Source organism: Rasamsonia emersonii (genome assembly GCF_000968595.1).
Source record: "Rasamsonia emersonii CBS 393.64 chromosome Unknown ctg1118621762384, whole genome shotgun sequence".
Classification (NCBI taxonomy): Eukaryota; Fungi; Ascomycota; class Eurotiomycetes; order Eurotiales; family Trichocomaceae; genus Rasamsonia; species Rasamsonia emersonii.
The window spans coordinates 1-17,460 of NW_013562564.1; the positions used below are offsets into that span (position 1 = coordinate 1).

Here is a 17,460-nt window from a genome sequence, read left to right on the forward strand (position 1 = left end):
GGTGATGGTGGAGAAGAAATGCATCGAGATCGATCGCCAGCAGTCGGAGAGCAAAGAGGAGTTGACCAATGCCCAATGGCAAGCGCTGATTGCCCTGCATCGAACATTGCTCCACGAGCATCATGACTTCTTCCTCGCCTCGAATCACCCTGCCGCCAGCACCATGCTCAGGAAGTTAGCGGAGAAGTATGCAATGCCCGCGCGGATGTGGCGATATGGCATCCATTCGTTCCTGGAGCTGCTCCGCCATCGACTCCCTGGATCGCTAGACCATATGCTCACCTTTATCTATATCGCATACTCGATGATGACATTGCTGCTAGAAAGCGTCCCTTCGTTTGAAGAAACCTGGATCGAGTGCCTGGGGGATCTGGCCCGGTACCGGATGGCCGTCGAAGAAAACGACATGCGGGATCGCGAAGTCTGGTCTGGAGTGGCTCGATATTGGTATAATAAGGCGGCCGATAAGAATCCCGGAATTGGCCGGATCCAACATCACCTGGCGGTACTGGCAAGACCGAATATCCTGCAACAACTCTTCTACTATTCAAAGTCCTTGGTCAGCATTCAGCCTTTCTTAAGCACCCGGGAAAGCATTCTTCTCCTTTTCAATCCACTTTTAGATCCCGCGAGGCCAGTGAGCAGTCGTTATCCACCTCTCTTAACTGCATTTGTGTGTGCCCATGGGTTCCTTTTCACGCGGGGCAAAATCAACGCATTTACTATGTCCGCGCACCAGTTCCTATCAAGTTTAGGTACATATATAGGCCGGATTGGCGCCGTCTTCCGCGAACAGGGCGTTTATATCGCCTCCTCGAATTATGCGGCCATCTTCGACTTTGGGCAGTCTGACGCCATTCTCCCACGCATGTTTGAGCCAAGGGCGCTTCAAGAAATTCCATCTTCTTCAGCGCGATATGAGTCTGCCCAGAGATTCTGGGAAAGCCATACATCATCGTCATCTCTTGAGCTGAGTGTGCTATCTCAGCGCGATGGGCCACGGTCAGAAGATGACCGGTTCAGCAGCTCTATCCAGGTTCTCTCTTTCGCCTCACATCTGGCATTCTCTACATTACGAATCATCTTGGGACAGATTGGCGATAAAAATGTGCTCCCTAGTGTGCATCTGTCATTAGCTTTTCTTTGGAGTATGGCGTTGGTTCCAACAAGCATGACTTATATCGAAGCGGATGTTCCCTGGGTGCAGATCGCATCGTTTCTCAATACGTTAATACGGCCTGATATGGACATGTCCAAGGTTGAAGATGAGCAGTTCCCGAGCTACGAGACCGGCTCGTCGAGGCAGTTGCCGGAAGACTTCTTGATCCGCGGCCAGGCGTGGAGTCAGCTCTACTACCCGGAACACTTCTTTGATGTGACGGCAGACGAGGAGGAGCGATCGATCGAGCTGCCGTCGGTGATTGTGCCGCGCACTCATCGGTGCTTGTGGCTAGGAGTGCGCATTGCAAGTGTAAGTCTGGACTTGTTGCCAGTGTGGATTATCTGTATACTGATGAGAGATGATTATTATCGTAGTTCAAATGCTGGATCACATATGATTCCGACCGGAAGGTATTCCTACCCACGCCGTTCGCGTACGAACTCGAGAACGCCGCCCGGCAACACAATCCCCTGCAAGGTGTATCAGGCGCGGAAGCATCATCTTCATCTTCATCCCACGACAACGATACCACCATGACGGGTATGTGATGGAGGTTTTTATTTTTTTCCCTCTCTCTAGCGATCCATCCATATATGGGAGGTTATCTGTCTCTGTCTCTCTTTTTTTCTTTTTTTTAATCCATGTTCAAGTAATAGATTCGAACGATATAATATAAATATGAAACGATACTCTCGGATAGGAGTGTATGTATGTATGTACATTGTTGCAAGCGGAATAAATAACATAAAATTTTCAAAAATTTTTCTCAATTTTAACCAATATCTTCAATATTATTGAAAAAACACGCTCATCAAGTCACGTCACACACAGACAGACCTTGACGAGAAGAGCAGTAGCAGCACAGCACAGCACACACTCTTCTCCGTTCAGGATTCGTAAAGAAAATAACAACTCCCGTACTTATATAGTGTCTCTAGTCATGATGGATCATGTATGCCTCAATGCCTCAATGCCTCAATGACAATGACAATGACGATGACGATGATGACGAACGGCATAGTTCCAATTTCATTTCATCTTGCATTTTATAGTATGTATAGTGTAGTCTGTGCAGTACGCTTCTCTTGATTCGCCTCATCTGTCATATCATCAACGTCAGCAGCAGTAGTGGTAGTAGCAGTGGCATTAATTCAACATGAGCATTAATAATTTTTTTTAGAAAAAAAAAAGAAAGCAAACAAAAGGTGACCTTCCCTCGTTCTTTCTATCTATTTCAATTCAGTTCAATTTATTCCCCCATTGTTTTTCATCTATATGACGACGACGATGATGATGATGGAGTTTATCTGACCTGACCTGATCTGGTCTGGTTTGATCTGATCTGATGTGCATTGCATTACCTTGCCTTGGCTTGAATTGAATTGTACTTGATTCAGTTCGATTCAGTTCACTTCACTTCTGTTCTATTTTACTTAACTGGAGAGATCTAAGATAGAGTACAGAATGCAGGATGCAGGATGTCCTTCTTAATGTACACATAGTGGTAGATATTCATGCTATTTATTTATTCCTCAGCTAGTCAGTCCAAATACTGGAATTCTTTTTCATTCTTTGCATTGATAATGAATGCTCTTTATGCTTCTTGCTAGCTAGACCTTTCTTTTCACGCTGTACAGATAGACAAACAGATAGACATCCGTCCATGGTATGCAATTTCGATTCGATTCGTTTCATTTCATTTCGTTTCAAAGAAGAAGAAGAAAAGCAATGTCCCATACTCCCGTGTTCCATATTGCTGTCATCATCGTCATTGTCATCTCATATTCGAAGAGGAAAGAATTGAGTACTCAGGCATCGTATTTCTCGTTCATTCAGTTCAGTTCATGTCGATTTGATTTGCCAACGTCGTAACTTGTACTCAGCCGTAGCACTGCTCAGCCGCAGCTCATGTGTATCCTCGTGGTCATAGTTCCCAGACTCTCGAATACGTGATGTGGATAGCCGTCGATAAGCTGTATCTCGCAGGTTGAGGAACTACCTAGTTGAGGTAGATGCGCCACTGGAGACGGTGTTAGCTAGCTCAGTCATACAAAACATGTCAGGACACGCTATGCTGCTTACCGCCTGTCGAACAGGCCTCCGACACATCGGGCAGGTCGCAGCTGCCTTGGAGCGAGACTGCGTCTGCGCAATGCTAGGGCCGTTGCCGTTGCCGGTGCTGCGCAGCGTCGGCAGAGCCTGTTCCGCACACCACCGGCAGAGAATCGCATGCCCGCACGGCAGCAGCACCGTGTCTACCAGCTGACTCATGCAGATCTTGCATTCGAGATTCACCTGCATCTCCTCCGCTTCCTTGGGCTCGGGTCGTTTGGTACGCGGGTCGTCCAGCCCCAGGCCCTGGCTCCGGGGCGTGGGCATCGGATCCCCCGCAGCAGTGGAGTTGTTATTAGTGGTATTATTTACATTGCCAGACCTTCTACCGCTAGAACTTGCACCAGCACTTGCACCGGCACTGGCACCGTGAGAGATTGAGACGGTAGTAGGCTGCTGCTCGTTCAGCATCTGCATGGCCTCAGCGGCAGCATGTTCAGCGCGAAGGTGGCTGTTGTTGCTGTTGCGCACTGCGCCCTGCGGACGATAGCTGCCTTGGAGAGTGCCAGCGGAGGCAGCAGGAGCAGGCACGTTGGAACGAAGCGGTTCAGTGAGCACCGGAGGAAAAGGCGGGAGGTCATTTGCTGAAAGCACCATGCCGGGAACAGAATAGTAACGTCCTGATCCTTCGAATCGAGGCGGAGATGGACGACGTGCAAGGTTGTTCGGACCCTGGTCGTCCGGACGGCGGGCGCGACGACGACTGTTGTGCTGGGGCTGGCTCTGGGTCTGACCAGCAGCATTATTCTGCGGTGCCGGACCGTTGAGACTGGGACCAAGACCATCCGACCCAAGTCCAAGACTAAGACCAAGACCCGGGTGATGCTGCTGTCGCTGGTAGCCCAACGCAGATGCAGCTCCACCGGGGTGAATCACGTATGGATGAGCGGGGAATCGCGGCTGGTGGACTTGGGAAAGCGCATTGGCAGCGACGATATCCGGCACATGCTGAGCCTGCATCTGACCCGAGAAGCTGAGCGGGGCCGCAGACGACATGACGGGAAATGCAGGGAGAAAGGCCGGGGCCAAACCGGACGCAGCAGCTCCTGGTTGCACCTGTCTAGTTGGATGCTGCACACGAGCTGGGCGTTGCAGACCGCTCGCGTACAGGGCCGCCGTTCCAGCTGCTCCAAATCCCTGAGGAACACGCATGGAGGCGATCTGAGGGTCAAGGAGCCAGGGCTGGTGCGAGCCATCACCAGGCCAGACCTGATCAAACTCCATGGGAGTGGCCATCGTGGTGCGCAATGCGGTAGCTCCTACATTGGCATTGCCATTGAGGCCGGCATTGACATTGACGTGACCAGCCGGTTCGGTGACGAAACCTGGAATAGAGACGGCCACCAACGGTAGCTGAGGTAGATGTAGAGGCATCTGCTGATTGTGTATCTGCTGAGTCTGCATCGGCTGAGACCCAAGATTGCTTCTGGAATCGACACCAGGGGTGGCCATCGGGTGAGTATCAGTATTCATGTTCTCTGTTTGATAGTCAGCAATGATTCAAGTCAGGAATATGGCTTCCATACGCGAGACTGCAGACTGGTCGACGTTGCCTTGAAGCTGCGGCGGTGGATCTTCAAGGTTAATCAAATCGCCCATCTGGTTCGGACCAGGGAGTGCCTGGCTGTCAACAAGCGTTGGCATGTTGCCGTTCTGAGAGGTCGAGGGATCGCGTATCACGTCAGGGCGGTTCTCCATTGATCTCTGATGGTGATAGGGCACTCGAGATACTGGAAATTCCCGCCTCAGATCGTGGAGGGTCGAGAGAACACGAGAGATATCAGTGTTGATTGCTTCCAGCTCGTGCCTCAAGGTGGTGATGTTACGGCAATGGAGAGAAAGAGAAGAACGAGGCTGAACACGCGGACGGGTATGATTCTGGTAGCTGTTGCGATTCCTGACAGCGCGGTAGGCTTCGATCTCAGCAGTCGTCTCTGGGAGATTAAACGCAGCCACGGACGACTGCAGGACCTGGCTGATGGGGATCTCAGGAACAGAATTGCCGGAATGCGCCCGCCAGTATTCTAGATATGGATAAATGAGCGCATGGGACAAAGCTGAAGAAAGCAAGAAAGAATGAAGCACAAAGGAATTGTTCAAAAACAGTATCTCTTAGGATGTGATTCTGATGCCAATTCCAAACATAAAACGAAAGCTGTACACTGCACAACAGACTCAGGGATACTAACCCTGGCACGACCTGCAGTATTTGGAGGAATTGAAGCTCAGCACGGGGTTGAGATGGCTGTCGCCGTGAGCAAGCCCCGGCAGAAGCTCAGACACGCTTCTGCGGTCGGCACAGCGACAGCAGATGGACGAGTTCACCAGGAGACACCCAATAGCATGACGATGCACACAACTCAATGCTTCAGGCCGCACAGACAGACTGGACATGATGGTGAGAGACCAGAGAGAAGAGGTTTGCTCTGCTTCACTGGGTATTTCAATGTCCTGCCCACCGCTTTGTCTTCACGGTGCCTGTCCAGCAGTGCTTACAACCATGTTGCTAGTCGACGCTCTTGGATTTCAGTGAAGCGACAGACAGATAAAACTCCCGCAGTGCTTCAGTCACTCTCCACCATCATCGATCTAATATCACGGGACGGATCTTGTGATGCGCGGATTGCCTGATCGGTCAGTCTGCTGATTGTCAAGTCATCCACCGTCAGAGCCCAGACAAGCGAGCTGCCGCAAGAGAGCTTTTTTCAACACTTCCAGGCAGCACTCCTGGACTAGGTTGACAGCGCTGAAGCCTGGCCACCGTCGAGCAGGAAGCAGAGATGGACGCGGAGAGAGGGCTGACGTCCGAACAACGTTTGCGGGACCAGTGGCCGGACAGCGGTTCCAGACATGATGCAGACCTGCTGGCCTGTCGCAGAGGGCATGATAGGCTGGCCGAGTTACAGGCTGGACTAACCCGCAGCCGCCACGCGGGCACCTGAGGCGCAAGGCCGATAGTAGCGATGGCACTGCTCATCGAGTCCTCAGGCTGCGTCGCTGATCGTTCCGCGTCAAACCCCGCAGAGGGGAAGCCCGCAGCCACAGGGGATCGAGTTCAGGCGTGCAGCTGCGCAGTGTTCACACGCACCCGGCAGCAATGGACGTCATCGACGCCGTTTGGATCGATCGATATCGTCTGGCAGCTGGGATTCTGACTGGCCGAGAAAGCCCGACCGGGAGTCGTGCTGCCAGTTGCAGTAAGTTGCATTCCAGACGAGAGGCGACGTCATGCCCGATTACGTACTCGTCCACACCGGAATTATCTCGATCAGCTGGCCCCTGCGTCCCGAGCTTGACGATCCCGATCGGTATGGAGATATCTACAAGGAATGTCACAGGTCTCGTAACCAACCAAATCCGTACGATTCAATATTCATTTAGTCCACTGCGTCGAAAGCCAAATAATAATGACTGATCACAAGTGACCCAGCACAGGAAAACTTTCTCTTGATCCTGTCACGTGGTACGGAACCAACAGACATGTCCGCACCCGCGTAATTTAGACAACAGTATTAATTAAAACTAACTATGATTGCATTTTATTCTTTGTTGTTGTTTATTAAATGGTTCAAAATAAAATAGTTGAAAGAAATGCCCGTAGATATAGTGCCCGGAAGGAAGCCAATTAGCGTGGTCGACATACGTCAGTACCCGCACGACATCTGGATACTTTCTCCGCATTAACATCTGCTCTTCAGCTCAACGATTACAGCGGGAATAACAAGCCAAGAGTAGGGGAAAAGAAGCACTTGAACCAATGCAGATTATCATGCCATCTTTCTAGCTAGACTCCGTATATACTATTCATGACATCGAGATTGCTGCTGACCCCCCGCCATCTGTATCTGCGTCTGCATCTGAAGTCCAAACCAAAGACGAGCTTTATCAACCGCACCATGGTGACCTTCACCATCCCCTCCAGCGGGGACGCAGTCGATGCCGGCGAACTGACCGTCAATTCGACGCCTGAAAATCTCTCACGCGAGCAGCTGCTGGCTTTCCCCGCGTTCAAGATCTGGCTCTCGACGCTGCAGCGCTCGTTGGCCCGGCAGAAGAACCCCTCGCACGAGTTCCACAAGAACCCCTATGTACTGCGCGGGATCGAGATTCAGGCCGTCGATTTCTTTCGTGGTGGAAGACTCGGGTTCGTCAAGTTGAGGGCGGACGTGTCGAATCAGGATGGGGAGAGTCTGCCGGGGAGTGTGTTCCTTCGAGGGGGGAGTGTTGGGATATTGGTAAGTTATATCTTCGTTTTTTTCTTAAAAGTACAACTGGTTCAAGGTCCTGGTTGGGGTGGACAAGCAAGCACGCAGACAGGCATGCAAACAAACAAACAAACACGTGCCATATGTGTCTCTATCAGCATGAACCTAGCACCAAACCTGGGGCCAGTGGCCCAGTCGTTAAGGTCAGGATGAGACAAATTCTCTAGCCTTGGTGTCACTGGGCAGGCCTCGGGGTCGATCCGCCGTCTTGTCGATGGAAGACTCAATTTCTGCTGACATCAGTCAAGATTGGAGGATCAGTAAAACTCTGCCCGTCGAAAGACGCAGTCTAACGACGCAGTGGGGTTTTCGTAGCGCCCTTCCTCCTCGCAAGAGGACCGAGGGTGTGAGCTTTTTTATATCTCAATTTTTTTTTGTTTCTACCTGTATATTTCTTTTTCTTTTGCATGGATCGATGTTATATACAGAGGCGAACCTCACAAGTTCTATATCACTAATTGCATGACTTATCCCTAACTGACAACTTTTTTACCAGCTCATCCTCCAACCAGACGATACACCTCCATCCTCAGACGAAGGCAAACACGTCATCTTGACCGTCCAACCGCGCATCCCAGCCGGTTCGCTCGCCTTCCCAGAAATCCCCGCAGGGATGCTCGACGACAGCGGGACATTCGCGGGCAGCGCGGCGAAAGAAATCCAAGAGGAGACGGGACTCTCAATCGCGCAAGACGAGCTCATCGACATGACCTCTCTAGCTCTGACGTCACTTCAGAGCGACCAACCCAAAACCAAAACCCAAACGCAGCAAGATGACAACAACGACGACGAAGAAACCCTCCAAAAAGCAGTCTACCCCTCCCCCGGCGGCAGCGACGAGTTCATCCCGCTCTTCCTGTGCCAGAAACGCATGCCTCGGAGCGCCATCGACGAGCTGCAGGGCCGGCTGACGGGTCTGCGCCACGAAGGCGAGAAAATCACGCTCAAGGTGGTCCCGCTGGAGAATGTCTGGAAGGAAGGCGTAAGGGATGGCAAGACGTTGGCTGCGTGGGCGTTGTATCGGGGGTTGAAGATGGAGGAGAGGATATAATTGAAAAGAAAAAAAAATGGCATGGCATGGGGGATGTTTTGTTGATTGATAGAGTGCATGTCAGGTCAGTCACATCCCCATTTGTGACTAGATAAGCTAATTGTATATAAATAATACTACACATAATCAGTCAGAAGAAATAGAGAAGTAACTTCTCTTTTCACACACTCAAATTGAAAAAAAAATATAACATTATTATAGTATAGAAATGTACCTGTAGAATGTAGTGAATTTGATGATAGTTATGAAACGCCCCGAGAGAATTTAATTATATCGTGAATTGTCGTTTATTTATTGAATGGGTGGAGTGGAGTAGAGAGAGAATCTAGCCATTCTATCTATCATTTGCAATGATGATATATCAGTCAATCGGTCAGACGAGTCAGTCAAGACAATCATCGCCAAACAGAACAAAGAACAGACCCCAAGTCTATATATATTTGCGACCTCCTACACTAATATCCAGTGGCCATCTTCTCAGTGTCCTCCGTATGTACAGGCTGCGTCTACAACTTCAGACCCAACTTCCTCACCAACTCAATGCCCTCCGCCAGGGTCCCCACTCGGGCGTCGATCGCGTACCCCTCTGCCTCGAGCTTCTTCGTCTCCTCGAACAGCGATGCCAGAGGCACGGAAAAGCACTCGATAAACTCGTTGTCCTCGAGTTGCGGTTGCGGGTTCTGGTTCTCCGGGAGGGACATGTCGACGCGGACGTGGACCATGGTGAGGTTCGTGTTGCAGAAGCCGGGGTCTGTTGACAACAGAAAAGATTGCATTAGTTGAACGTGGTATTCTGTGATAGAAAAAAAAACATCACACTATGAGGAGAAATAGGGAAGCGACAGCGAATAGGGTTCCTACCGTTGTACATGACTGTGCTCGTCGTTTCAGCCGTCCCCACGAACCCAGTCTCCTCCTTCAGCTCGCGGACGGCACATTGCTCCGGCGTTTCACCCTCGTCGATCAGGCCGGCGGGCACTTCGATCACGATCTTGTCAATCGCCGGTCGGTATTGCTTTTGCAGGAGAAGTTCCGGGCCTGTGGGCTTGTTCAGAATCGTCACGATCCCTACGCCGTCAATGGGGGAAGTCGGCGGGCGGGTCTAGAGAAGCGTCAAGCGGGCATTAGTTTGTTATTCCGAAGGCATTCATTTTGAATTTGACTGAAGCGAAACGGTATGGGAACAGCATGCAGGACACGACGCTGGCATGCTCATGGGTAAAGAGAAGTTGTTTCGGAAATGGAAACGCAGGTCGATAAATTTCCAATTGGGCCAGCTGAAACGAAAACATTGAGAGATGGGGGGAAAAAAACCAAGACCAGAAGCAACAAAGAAGTACAAGACAGCCAACACAAGGAATTGAATCCCTGCTCGAGGAATATACAGGACAGGCCTAGTGTGGAGGTGCAGCACCACAAAAAGAAAAGAAACAAAGAGACTTCACCCAGGGGCGCATACCGGCCGCTCTGCTGACTCCCATGTTCGCTCCACGCCAAGTGGATCAATATATGTAGTCTTCATAAGCCGTATCCAAACGGCCTCTGCGGGATCCTAAGGTTCAATTAAGACAAAGAATTAGTTGGATTGTATCTCAATGCGGACCAAGCTTAGTGTTAATGGCAGGGATCGTTTAAAGAACCCGAAATAGAGACTAATAATAGTGTGCTTTCTGGAAGACTCTCATTCCATATACAACACGTACCAATGGTTCTCGGGAGACGAGCTTGGAGGCTTTGGCGGTGCGGGTCGACTCGGTCATGTCGGTCGTTACCAGCAGACCCAACGATGCTAGTGGTTTGGAAAAGATGATACGGGTACGGATACGAGGCTGGGATAAATAAGTGAAGGAAACGGAACTTCCCACCCAGATTGAGTGTCAAGAACAAACGATCTGAACCGGCTGTTGATGGTCAGTTGGCATGGTGGAGAGAGCCTGGACAGGTGATGTCACTGGCCCACCAGGGCTGGGCCCTTATCTTATCTCGCCATTCACCCCTCATTTGACGTCCAACCCCTCGGATAGAGTGTGATTGCAACAGAACGACCCGCAATCAGAGTTCTTTGACATAAAAGAGAGATTAATATTTTATTCTGCGATACACCTCATTCCTGAAATCTGATTGAATTACGGTTACCGTTTCATGAGATACACAACAGTAAAATTGCTAAATGCGCCTGCAGGCATACCACCAAATAACCCAATTTCAGATACTACACGTTGTAGGGTCTAGGTATAGGTAATCAAAATACAATAATTAATATTTATAAATATATAAATACTCTTATCTCTCTCACAGTATGGTGCATCCCACCCCACTTTACCCAGTTCCATTTCCCCGATATTCCCCCATCTGAGCGGGGCTAACCGGAGAGAGCATGTCTCGCATCCCACTCTACCAAGTCGAGCAAGCTGCAGATTTAGGTCAGCATGCATACCTACATATCCGTCCCCAGACCCATCCATACCACCAAGATATGGGGGATATCTTTTCTGGTTAGTCGGGTCCCTATCGCCTACTAACCTGGGTAGGTAATGTATGTACAGAACAATTGCAAGGGGGATGCGGGCACAGCGTACCATCCATTTGGCTAGACTAGGTACCTAGTCAATTGTTTCATGGGGTAGGTACCTGGCCGGGAAATGAACCAGTCAACTAAAATAACGCAGTGCAAGCAGCGGGATTTTTTTTCGACCCATAACGACAGAGGATCTGCAGGGCAGATTAACCTCCCTAAGATAAGCACTTAAGTACTGTACAGTACATACTTTTAAGAACCAGACCTAGAACAGACCTCGACAGAGAGTCAAGAAAAACAAAAAACTGTAAATATTCGCTCACGCCTACATACATAGAGTCGGTACATACCTAACCTGGGTAACTGAACATCTGTGACACCATGCCCTTGCAGCCTGCGGCTCGACACGTGAGCAAGTCAGCTGCCATCAGCATTCAGCTCCATTCGCCCAATAAAAGGTACAGTACGTACTGTACATACAATTGCTGGATTCCAGAATGCATTTGATGATCGTGCATGTGTCCAGATTCCAGAAAGTTATTTTACTAAGGGTACTAGTACCTGTATATGATCGATCAGATGTGCTGTACTTCCTATTGGAATGTATATGAACGCCCAATACATACTGACTGTACCTGCAGTGTTATCTACTGTAGATACTGGTTTGGCGATGATCCTCCCGGAGTGAATACAAAAACAAATCTTCAACACAGACTCAGGAATGATAGATAGACTAATTAATTCCACCAAATAATAATACCTAGTAATAATAACTTGTCACCATAACTTGCTTCTAATCCATCCATCCATCCATTAGAACCTAATCTAAGGATCAATGAAGGTGTGACTGACACGTTAGGTACTCCAAAAACAGCCTGCCCCATGGTCGACTCTCATTATACTTTCCGCCACGATCCATCCATTCAAACGTACCCCGGTACGCAGCACTACCTCAGCCAGTCACCAGCAGGTACTCCGTCCACGCATCACCATCCATCCATTAAACTGAATTCATTCACCGTCTTGACCGTTCCCGCTCCCCGCTACTACCTAGGGATCGCACATAGGTCTAGACTGCGCCACTGTCCTTCCTGTACGCTAGGAGTCATGCGTTGTATGCATGAATGGACAGGATGTAGAATAATTTTTTATGAGTGAGTAGTGCAGATGCCTCGAGGAGTCAGTCTGTGTCTCGTGAGTCATTTGTATGTTCTAGATAGACGGTGCATGTCGTACGTCGGGACTAACTCGGCGACGGTGGGGTTTGGCCTGCTTTTTAGTCTCAGTCCGGTGAAAATTTTTGTGGGGACTATATACAACGTCTACAACTACTACGGAATACTCCATACTCCATACTCAATGGCAACAAGTATTGTTTTTCTCAAGCAATTCTATTTCCTATGGGCTATCGCTATCGACAAAACAAATGTCTATTGCCTAGCACAGGAAAAGATGCAAGACATTCAAAGTAGACGGGCAAAGCAAAGTAACCCCGCAAAAGAAAACCCAGACCCATTTGTGAGGATAATGCCCGTGCGTATTCATCTGTAAACAGTAGAAATCATGCCGTTCATTAATCCATCGCTCATCAAAGAAATTGAAGAAGCATGTGCCATCGAATCTCTAGGATTCGAGGAGGAAAAATGAAAAAAAGCCCGAAAAAAAAAAGTGTGAGAAGGTCATCGCGCCCGTTGCCACAAAACGCCGTTTGCCCAAAGTGGGAAGGGGAATCGTCGAAAAAGTCGAACGAGAGAATAAAAGGCGTATCTAATAAGAATCGTTCTCGATCTGCTGGAGGCAAGACTCGAACTCGGCCCAGTCCTTCATGACAACCTTGGCACCCAAATCGGTCAACTTCTTCGCCATCTCGGCTCTCTTATCATCGCCATGGTAGCTGCCAACATAGGCAATGAGAGGAATACCGGCACGGATCGCGGCGAGTGCACCACTCCGGCTGTCTTCAATCGCGACACACTCTTCAGGCTTCTTGCCCAGACGGTCGAGGGCCCAGAGGTAGACAGCGGGATCGGGCTTCGAGGTTGGCTTGGGCAGGGAGCTGGCCGCGCTGAAGATGTGGTCTGGGCGGAAATACTTGTCCTGGCCGACCTTCTTGATGGACGCCTTGACTCTGCGCAGAGCGGATGAGGAGACGACGGCGAGACCGTATTTGCCTTGGCGGTGGAGTTTCTCCAACTCTTCGTTGACACCAATGCAGGGTTGCGCCTTGGCTTCCAGCTTGGCAATGACCTGGTTCTCTTCTTCCTTGACGTAGCGCTCGAACTCTTCCTTGGGCATGTCAAAGTTGTACTTGGCCTGAAGCGAGATCATCATGCCGCGAAAGTTCTGTCCAACGAAGTCCTGGATGAGCTGCTCGCCCGTGTAGCGATCAGTGATGCTCCGTTTCGCCAAGATCTCATTGGCAATCTCCGCGCAGGCCTCGAAGGCCAATTCCTCGGACATAACGAGGGTGTTGTCGCAGTCGAACAGGATTTGGGTGATCTGCACAAGGATGCTGTCAGCATAGTGGGTCCTTGATGTCACTGGTAGATCAGAAGCTCCATCGTACCTTAGGCATGGTTGCAGATCTTTCGATGAACTCGTTGATATGATATCAAATTTGTGTACTCGGAGTCCACTGGACGCAACGGCTGGATGGGCAGCGTTGAGAATGAGAGATGTGAGAGTGGCAGAGAGAGAAAAGAGACGGGAGACAAGAGAGGCGGAGGAGATAAGGTGAGGTGAGGTCAGTGAATTGATAGATGGAAGATGTTGCGATGGTGAATGGAAAATGGAAAGGAGAGAGAAAAATACGTGGACTGCAGGGGAGATGGTGGAACCTTTAAGTACCCAATATGGGAAGAGCCCAGCGAGTGACGCTCATCACGTCTTCCACGAAGGGTAGTGATGATGACCTCACATACAGGGCGGGGGCCTGTTTCCCTTCGGGCAGGAGCGGGATGGGTGCCTCAGCCGGCTGGCTAGTGACGTCGTCGGCTGGGCGTCCCAGTCTTGTCCGGGCGTCTGGCGCTATCGGGGGGTTCCGGGGCAGCGCGGCCCTTGAGTCGCCTTGGGTGCAACGGTAGGCTTGAGACGCCCAGCTGCGGCAGTGTCACTGGCACCCTCTGGCCACTGCGGGTGCCCTCAAGGCCCGCGAGCGTCCCTAAGAGCCCCTCGACGCCGCCCGCCGGGAAGGCGTGCGCCGGTCGCTGCTTTTCCGCCACTAACCCGCTCCACCCGCACATCGCCATCCGCAAACGCGCATTGGCTGCTGGAGAGAGGATTCTTTCATTGACTCCCGGTCAACCATTTCGGCAGTCTTTCAACGCGCAAATTAAAGGAACTTTCCAGTCAGCAGAGACCCGCTCCGGGCTGCTAGCTTGGCTCTGCATTTGATCGCTGCGACTTTTTTCTCCGGATCCTGCCTAGAGCAGGAAAGATACCAGTCCTGATTGGGTGGAGATTTCAGGAACAATAATTTCTCTTCATCTTCTTGTCGTCTGAGAACAGGCTTCTCTCTCTTTCTACGCGACACAGGAACTAGGGATTCTTGGTCCGGCAAAAGCGGCGAAAATGAGCTCCGGCGATGCGAATTTCCCGATATCTGTTTCGTCCCTCCAGTTCCCCTCCGCGGCGCAATCTGTCTCGCAAACGCTGTCGTCGCTGCGGCGATCTACGCTCTCAATTACGAATCGACTGCGATCCATCGAAGCGGATTCTCGTTTCGTGCAGGAAGTCGCAAACCACTACCGTCTTCCTCTCATTGCCAACGAGAGATGTGGGAGTTGGTATATCCCCCCGGAGAGAAAGGCGGGGAGTGCCTACTTCAAGAGCACTGATGGCCACACTGGCCAGTGGGATTTCAGTTTTCGGAGACTAAATCTCCAGGTTCTTCCTATTGCTCGAGAGCATGGCGGGTAGGATGCCCGGGGCCCCTCAATGCTCGGTCTATGACTAAAAAGTGTCTGCTTAGATGCATCATCGTGGACTCCACGCGCAGGGGTAAACGTAAGTTTTTTTTTCTCACTGCGCCCCTGCGCAGTTTTACGTTTTGCATGTGAGGAACACCAGAGTAACCATAGGACAACATGTGCAGTGATGCCCGATGCTTTGTCGAAGACGGTCCCTATCTGGTGCGCCGTAATGAACAGGGCGCTATTTCCATCAGATACCGGGCTCCATGCGGTGCAATTCCCGCCTAATTACCTGGGTGAATCAGAAGAATACCAGATCGAAAAGAGAATAGATGGATTTGTAACGTCCCTGAAAGTAAGCTACCAGGACGGCGACCAAGGCGTCGCATGGAACCCCGACTGATCAACATCCGTACAACTAGGAACTGAAATTAGACCTGGACGAACTTCGAAGGAGCCTTGGTAAGCCAATTCGAATCGCATGGGCAAACCAATCATATTTCTACCCGACAGATCTCCAAAAAGGGGATGACTATAATCTTTTCGTCCTCTGTTCTGCTTCAAAACGAGTACATGGGGCTGAAATGTCCGAGGGCGGTTATATCCAAGGTGCAGGTGATGATAGTGAGGGATGGTCTCATGGCCTGACGCCTCCTGTTTTCTGGGCAAATAAATCCACGCTCTTTGCTACAGAAGAAAGTGACTTGCCCGAGCTTATTGAGCAGCTGGTGGAAGAACATCGCAAGCACGGAGCTGGTCCACAAGCTACACTGATCCAACCAACTCGGAATCTCTATATTGGCCAAGCAGGTGATGCTTCAAGCAGAAGTGAGGCGTATGACCTCGTCATAGCCTGCCATGACAAGCCTGTTGAGTCTGAAGGCGATGCAAAGAAGCTCAACCTAGGCTGCAACACGTCTAAGCTTGGCAGTCGAGACCTGCGGAAAGCCTTAGACCGAGTGAAAGCATTTGTCGAGACTCATCTATCTGCAGATCCATCTCGCACACTGCTGGTAACTTGCGAAACGGGGAAAGATCTCTCCGTAGGGACACTACTGGCCATCATCTGTCTGTTCTACGACGATAACGGTAACCACTGTTTGAATAAATATCGAATGTTCCTTGTTCAGCTGACGGTTCTGCGCAGGCAACTTTGTCGGACTACAAACAGGAACTTCAATGGACAAGCAGTTCATTCGGCAGCGACTGGCATGGATTGTCACGTCCAAGCATGACGCAAATCCTTCACGGGCGACTCTCCAGTCGGTCAATGCATTCCTCATGCAAAGGCCAGATTAGAAGTGCCCTTAGGACCAAAGGCTACCCATGAATTGACAGATGTTGAAGGTTTATGGCCGGCGCCTTGGTGGTCCCTGGATCCAGGATATGTATCTTTCCTGCGCGCAGGATTTTATTCGTTGACAACTGCTTCAACGATGGCTCCAGCGCTTCCCTGGTCTAATCCGTCCAACACGGCCATATCATCCTGGCTAATCTCAAAATCATAAACATCCGCGTTCGCAGCAATCCGAGAAGGGTTTTCGGTCTTTGGCAGAGGAACCCATTGCTTTTGCAACCCGTAGCGAACAAGGATCTGCGCCGTGGTCTTTCCGTACTTCCGTGCCACAGAAACTAATGTAGGGTCGTTGGCCTTGTAATTACGGACGAGTGGACAGTACGCTTCTACAACGATGCCATGCCTCTTGCAGTATTGATCAATGACGCGCTGTTGACACCACGGATGGAGCTATATATCGCGCCAGTTAGAACTCCACGCTGTAGGCGGATTCAATCTAATAGAACCTGGGACAGCATGCTCACCTCGATCTGATTGACGTGCGGTGGCCAGACCTTGGCGTAGGCCTTCATCTCCTCCAAATGCTTCACCCCGTAGTTGCTGACACCGATGCTTCTTGTTTTGCCCTCCTCATAAAGTCTCTCGAGAGCCTGCCACATCTCTTTCCGACCCGCTGCGCCAGAACTGGTGCTGTGAATGAGGAAGAGATCCACATAGCCATCCTTCCCGGCGATCTTTTCAACGCTATTCAAGAGTTTCTCATAGGTCGCCTGCGGTGAGCCTCCAGGCGTCATGATTTTTGTCGTAATAAACACTTCCTCCCGTGGGATGCCTGATTGTCGCACCGCCTCTCCCACTTCCTTCTCGTTTCCATAAAACTGCGCGGTGTCGATGTGACGGTAGCCGACCTTCAGGGCGTCCAGACACGCTTGCACACATTTTTGATCGTGAGCGCGGTAGACACCAAATCCTAGACGAGGAATCTGGACGTTGGAATTTGGGAGAGGTAGGACATCGGTTATCGCGAATTGCGTAGACATGATGGCTCCGGCACGGTGTGAGTGATCGATGATGCGCTTTGGATTGATACCCGATCGTTCCTTGGCGATATGACGGTCAATTCGGTCCGCAGAAAAAGATCCTG

At 50.5% G+C, this 17,460-nt stretch overlaps 7 protein-coding genes across 7 annotated transcripts; 3 read left to right on the forward strand and 4 right to left on the reverse strand.

Annotated features, from left to right (window-relative positions):
• Positions 1-163: 163 nt before the first annotated feature.
• Positions 164-1,838, forward strand: T310_10098 (uncharacterized protein; the record flags this gene model as incomplete). The annotated part of the gene is made up of 3 exons (XM_013467459.1): positions 164-1,471; positions 1,537-1,702; positions 1,819-1,838. 3 exons carry the CDS (start codon positions 164-166, stop codon positions 1,836-1,838), a joined length of 1,494 nt encoding a protein of 497 aa, XP_013322913.1.
• Positions 1,839-3,157: 1,319 nt separating this feature from the next.
• T310_10099 (C3HC4 finger protein) lies at positions 3,158-5,668 on the reverse strand (the record flags this gene model as incomplete). Its single annotated transcript, XM_013467460.1, has 3 exons — positions 3,158-4,752; positions 4,801-5,331; positions 5,464-5,668. The coding sequence occupies 3 exons, from the start codon at positions 5,666-5,668 to the stop codon at positions 3,158-3,160; spliced, it is 2,331 nt and encodes a 776-aa protein (XP_013322914.1).
• Positions 5,669-7,170: 1,502 nt separating this feature from the next.
• On the forward strand, positions 7,171-8,741 carry T310_10100 (Nucleoside diphosphate-sugar hydrolase of the MutT; the record flags this gene model as incomplete). Its single annotated transcript, XM_013467461.1, has 3 exons — positions 7,171-7,509; positions 8,036-8,521; positions 8,721-8,741. 3 exons carry the CDS (start codon positions 7,171-7,173, stop codon positions 8,739-8,741), a joined length of 846 nt encoding a protein of 281 aa, XP_013322915.1.
• Positions 8,742-9,096: 355 nt separating this feature from the next.
• On the reverse strand, positions 9,097-10,350 carry T310_10101 (ADP-ribose diphosphatase; the record flags this gene model as incomplete). Its single annotated transcript, XM_013467462.1, has 4 exons — positions 9,097-9,341; positions 9,452-9,692; positions 10,050-10,142; positions 10,294-10,350. 4 exons carry the CDS (start codon positions 10,348-10,350, stop codon positions 9,097-9,099), a joined length of 636 nt encoding a protein of 211 aa, XP_013322916.1.
• A 2,525-nt stretch (positions 10,351-12,875) lies between these two features.
• T310_10102 (HAD superfamily hydrolase) lies at positions 12,876-13,683 on the reverse strand (the record flags this gene model as incomplete). Its single annotated transcript, XM_013467463.1, has 2 exons — positions 12,876-13,607; positions 13,675-13,683. The coding sequence occupies 2 exons, from the start codon at positions 13,681-13,683 to the stop codon at positions 12,876-12,878; spliced, it is 741 nt and encodes a 246-aa protein (XP_013322917.1).
• Positions 13,684-14,678: 995 nt separating this feature from the next.
• T310_10103 (tRNA a64-2'-o-ribosylphosphate transferase) lies at positions 14,679-16,254 on the forward strand (the record flags this gene model as incomplete). Its single annotated transcript, XM_013467464.1, has 4 exons — positions 14,679-15,022; positions 15,079-15,113; positions 15,202-15,374; positions 15,442-16,254. The coding sequence occupies 4 exons, from the start codon at positions 14,679-14,681 to the stop codon at positions 16,252-16,254; spliced, it is 1,365 nt and encodes a 454-aa protein (XP_013322918.1).
• Positions 16,255-16,430: 176 nt separating this feature from the next.
• Positions 16,431-17,356, reverse strand: T310_10104 (Aldo-keto reductase; the record flags this gene model as incomplete). The annotated part of the gene is made up of 2 exons (XM_013467465.1): positions 16,431-16,766; positions 16,841-17,356. The coding sequence occupies 2 exons, from the start codon at positions 17,354-17,356 to the stop codon at positions 16,431-16,433; spliced, it is 852 nt and encodes a 283-aa protein (XP_013322919.1).
• Positions 17,357-17,460: the final 104 nt, after the last annotated feature.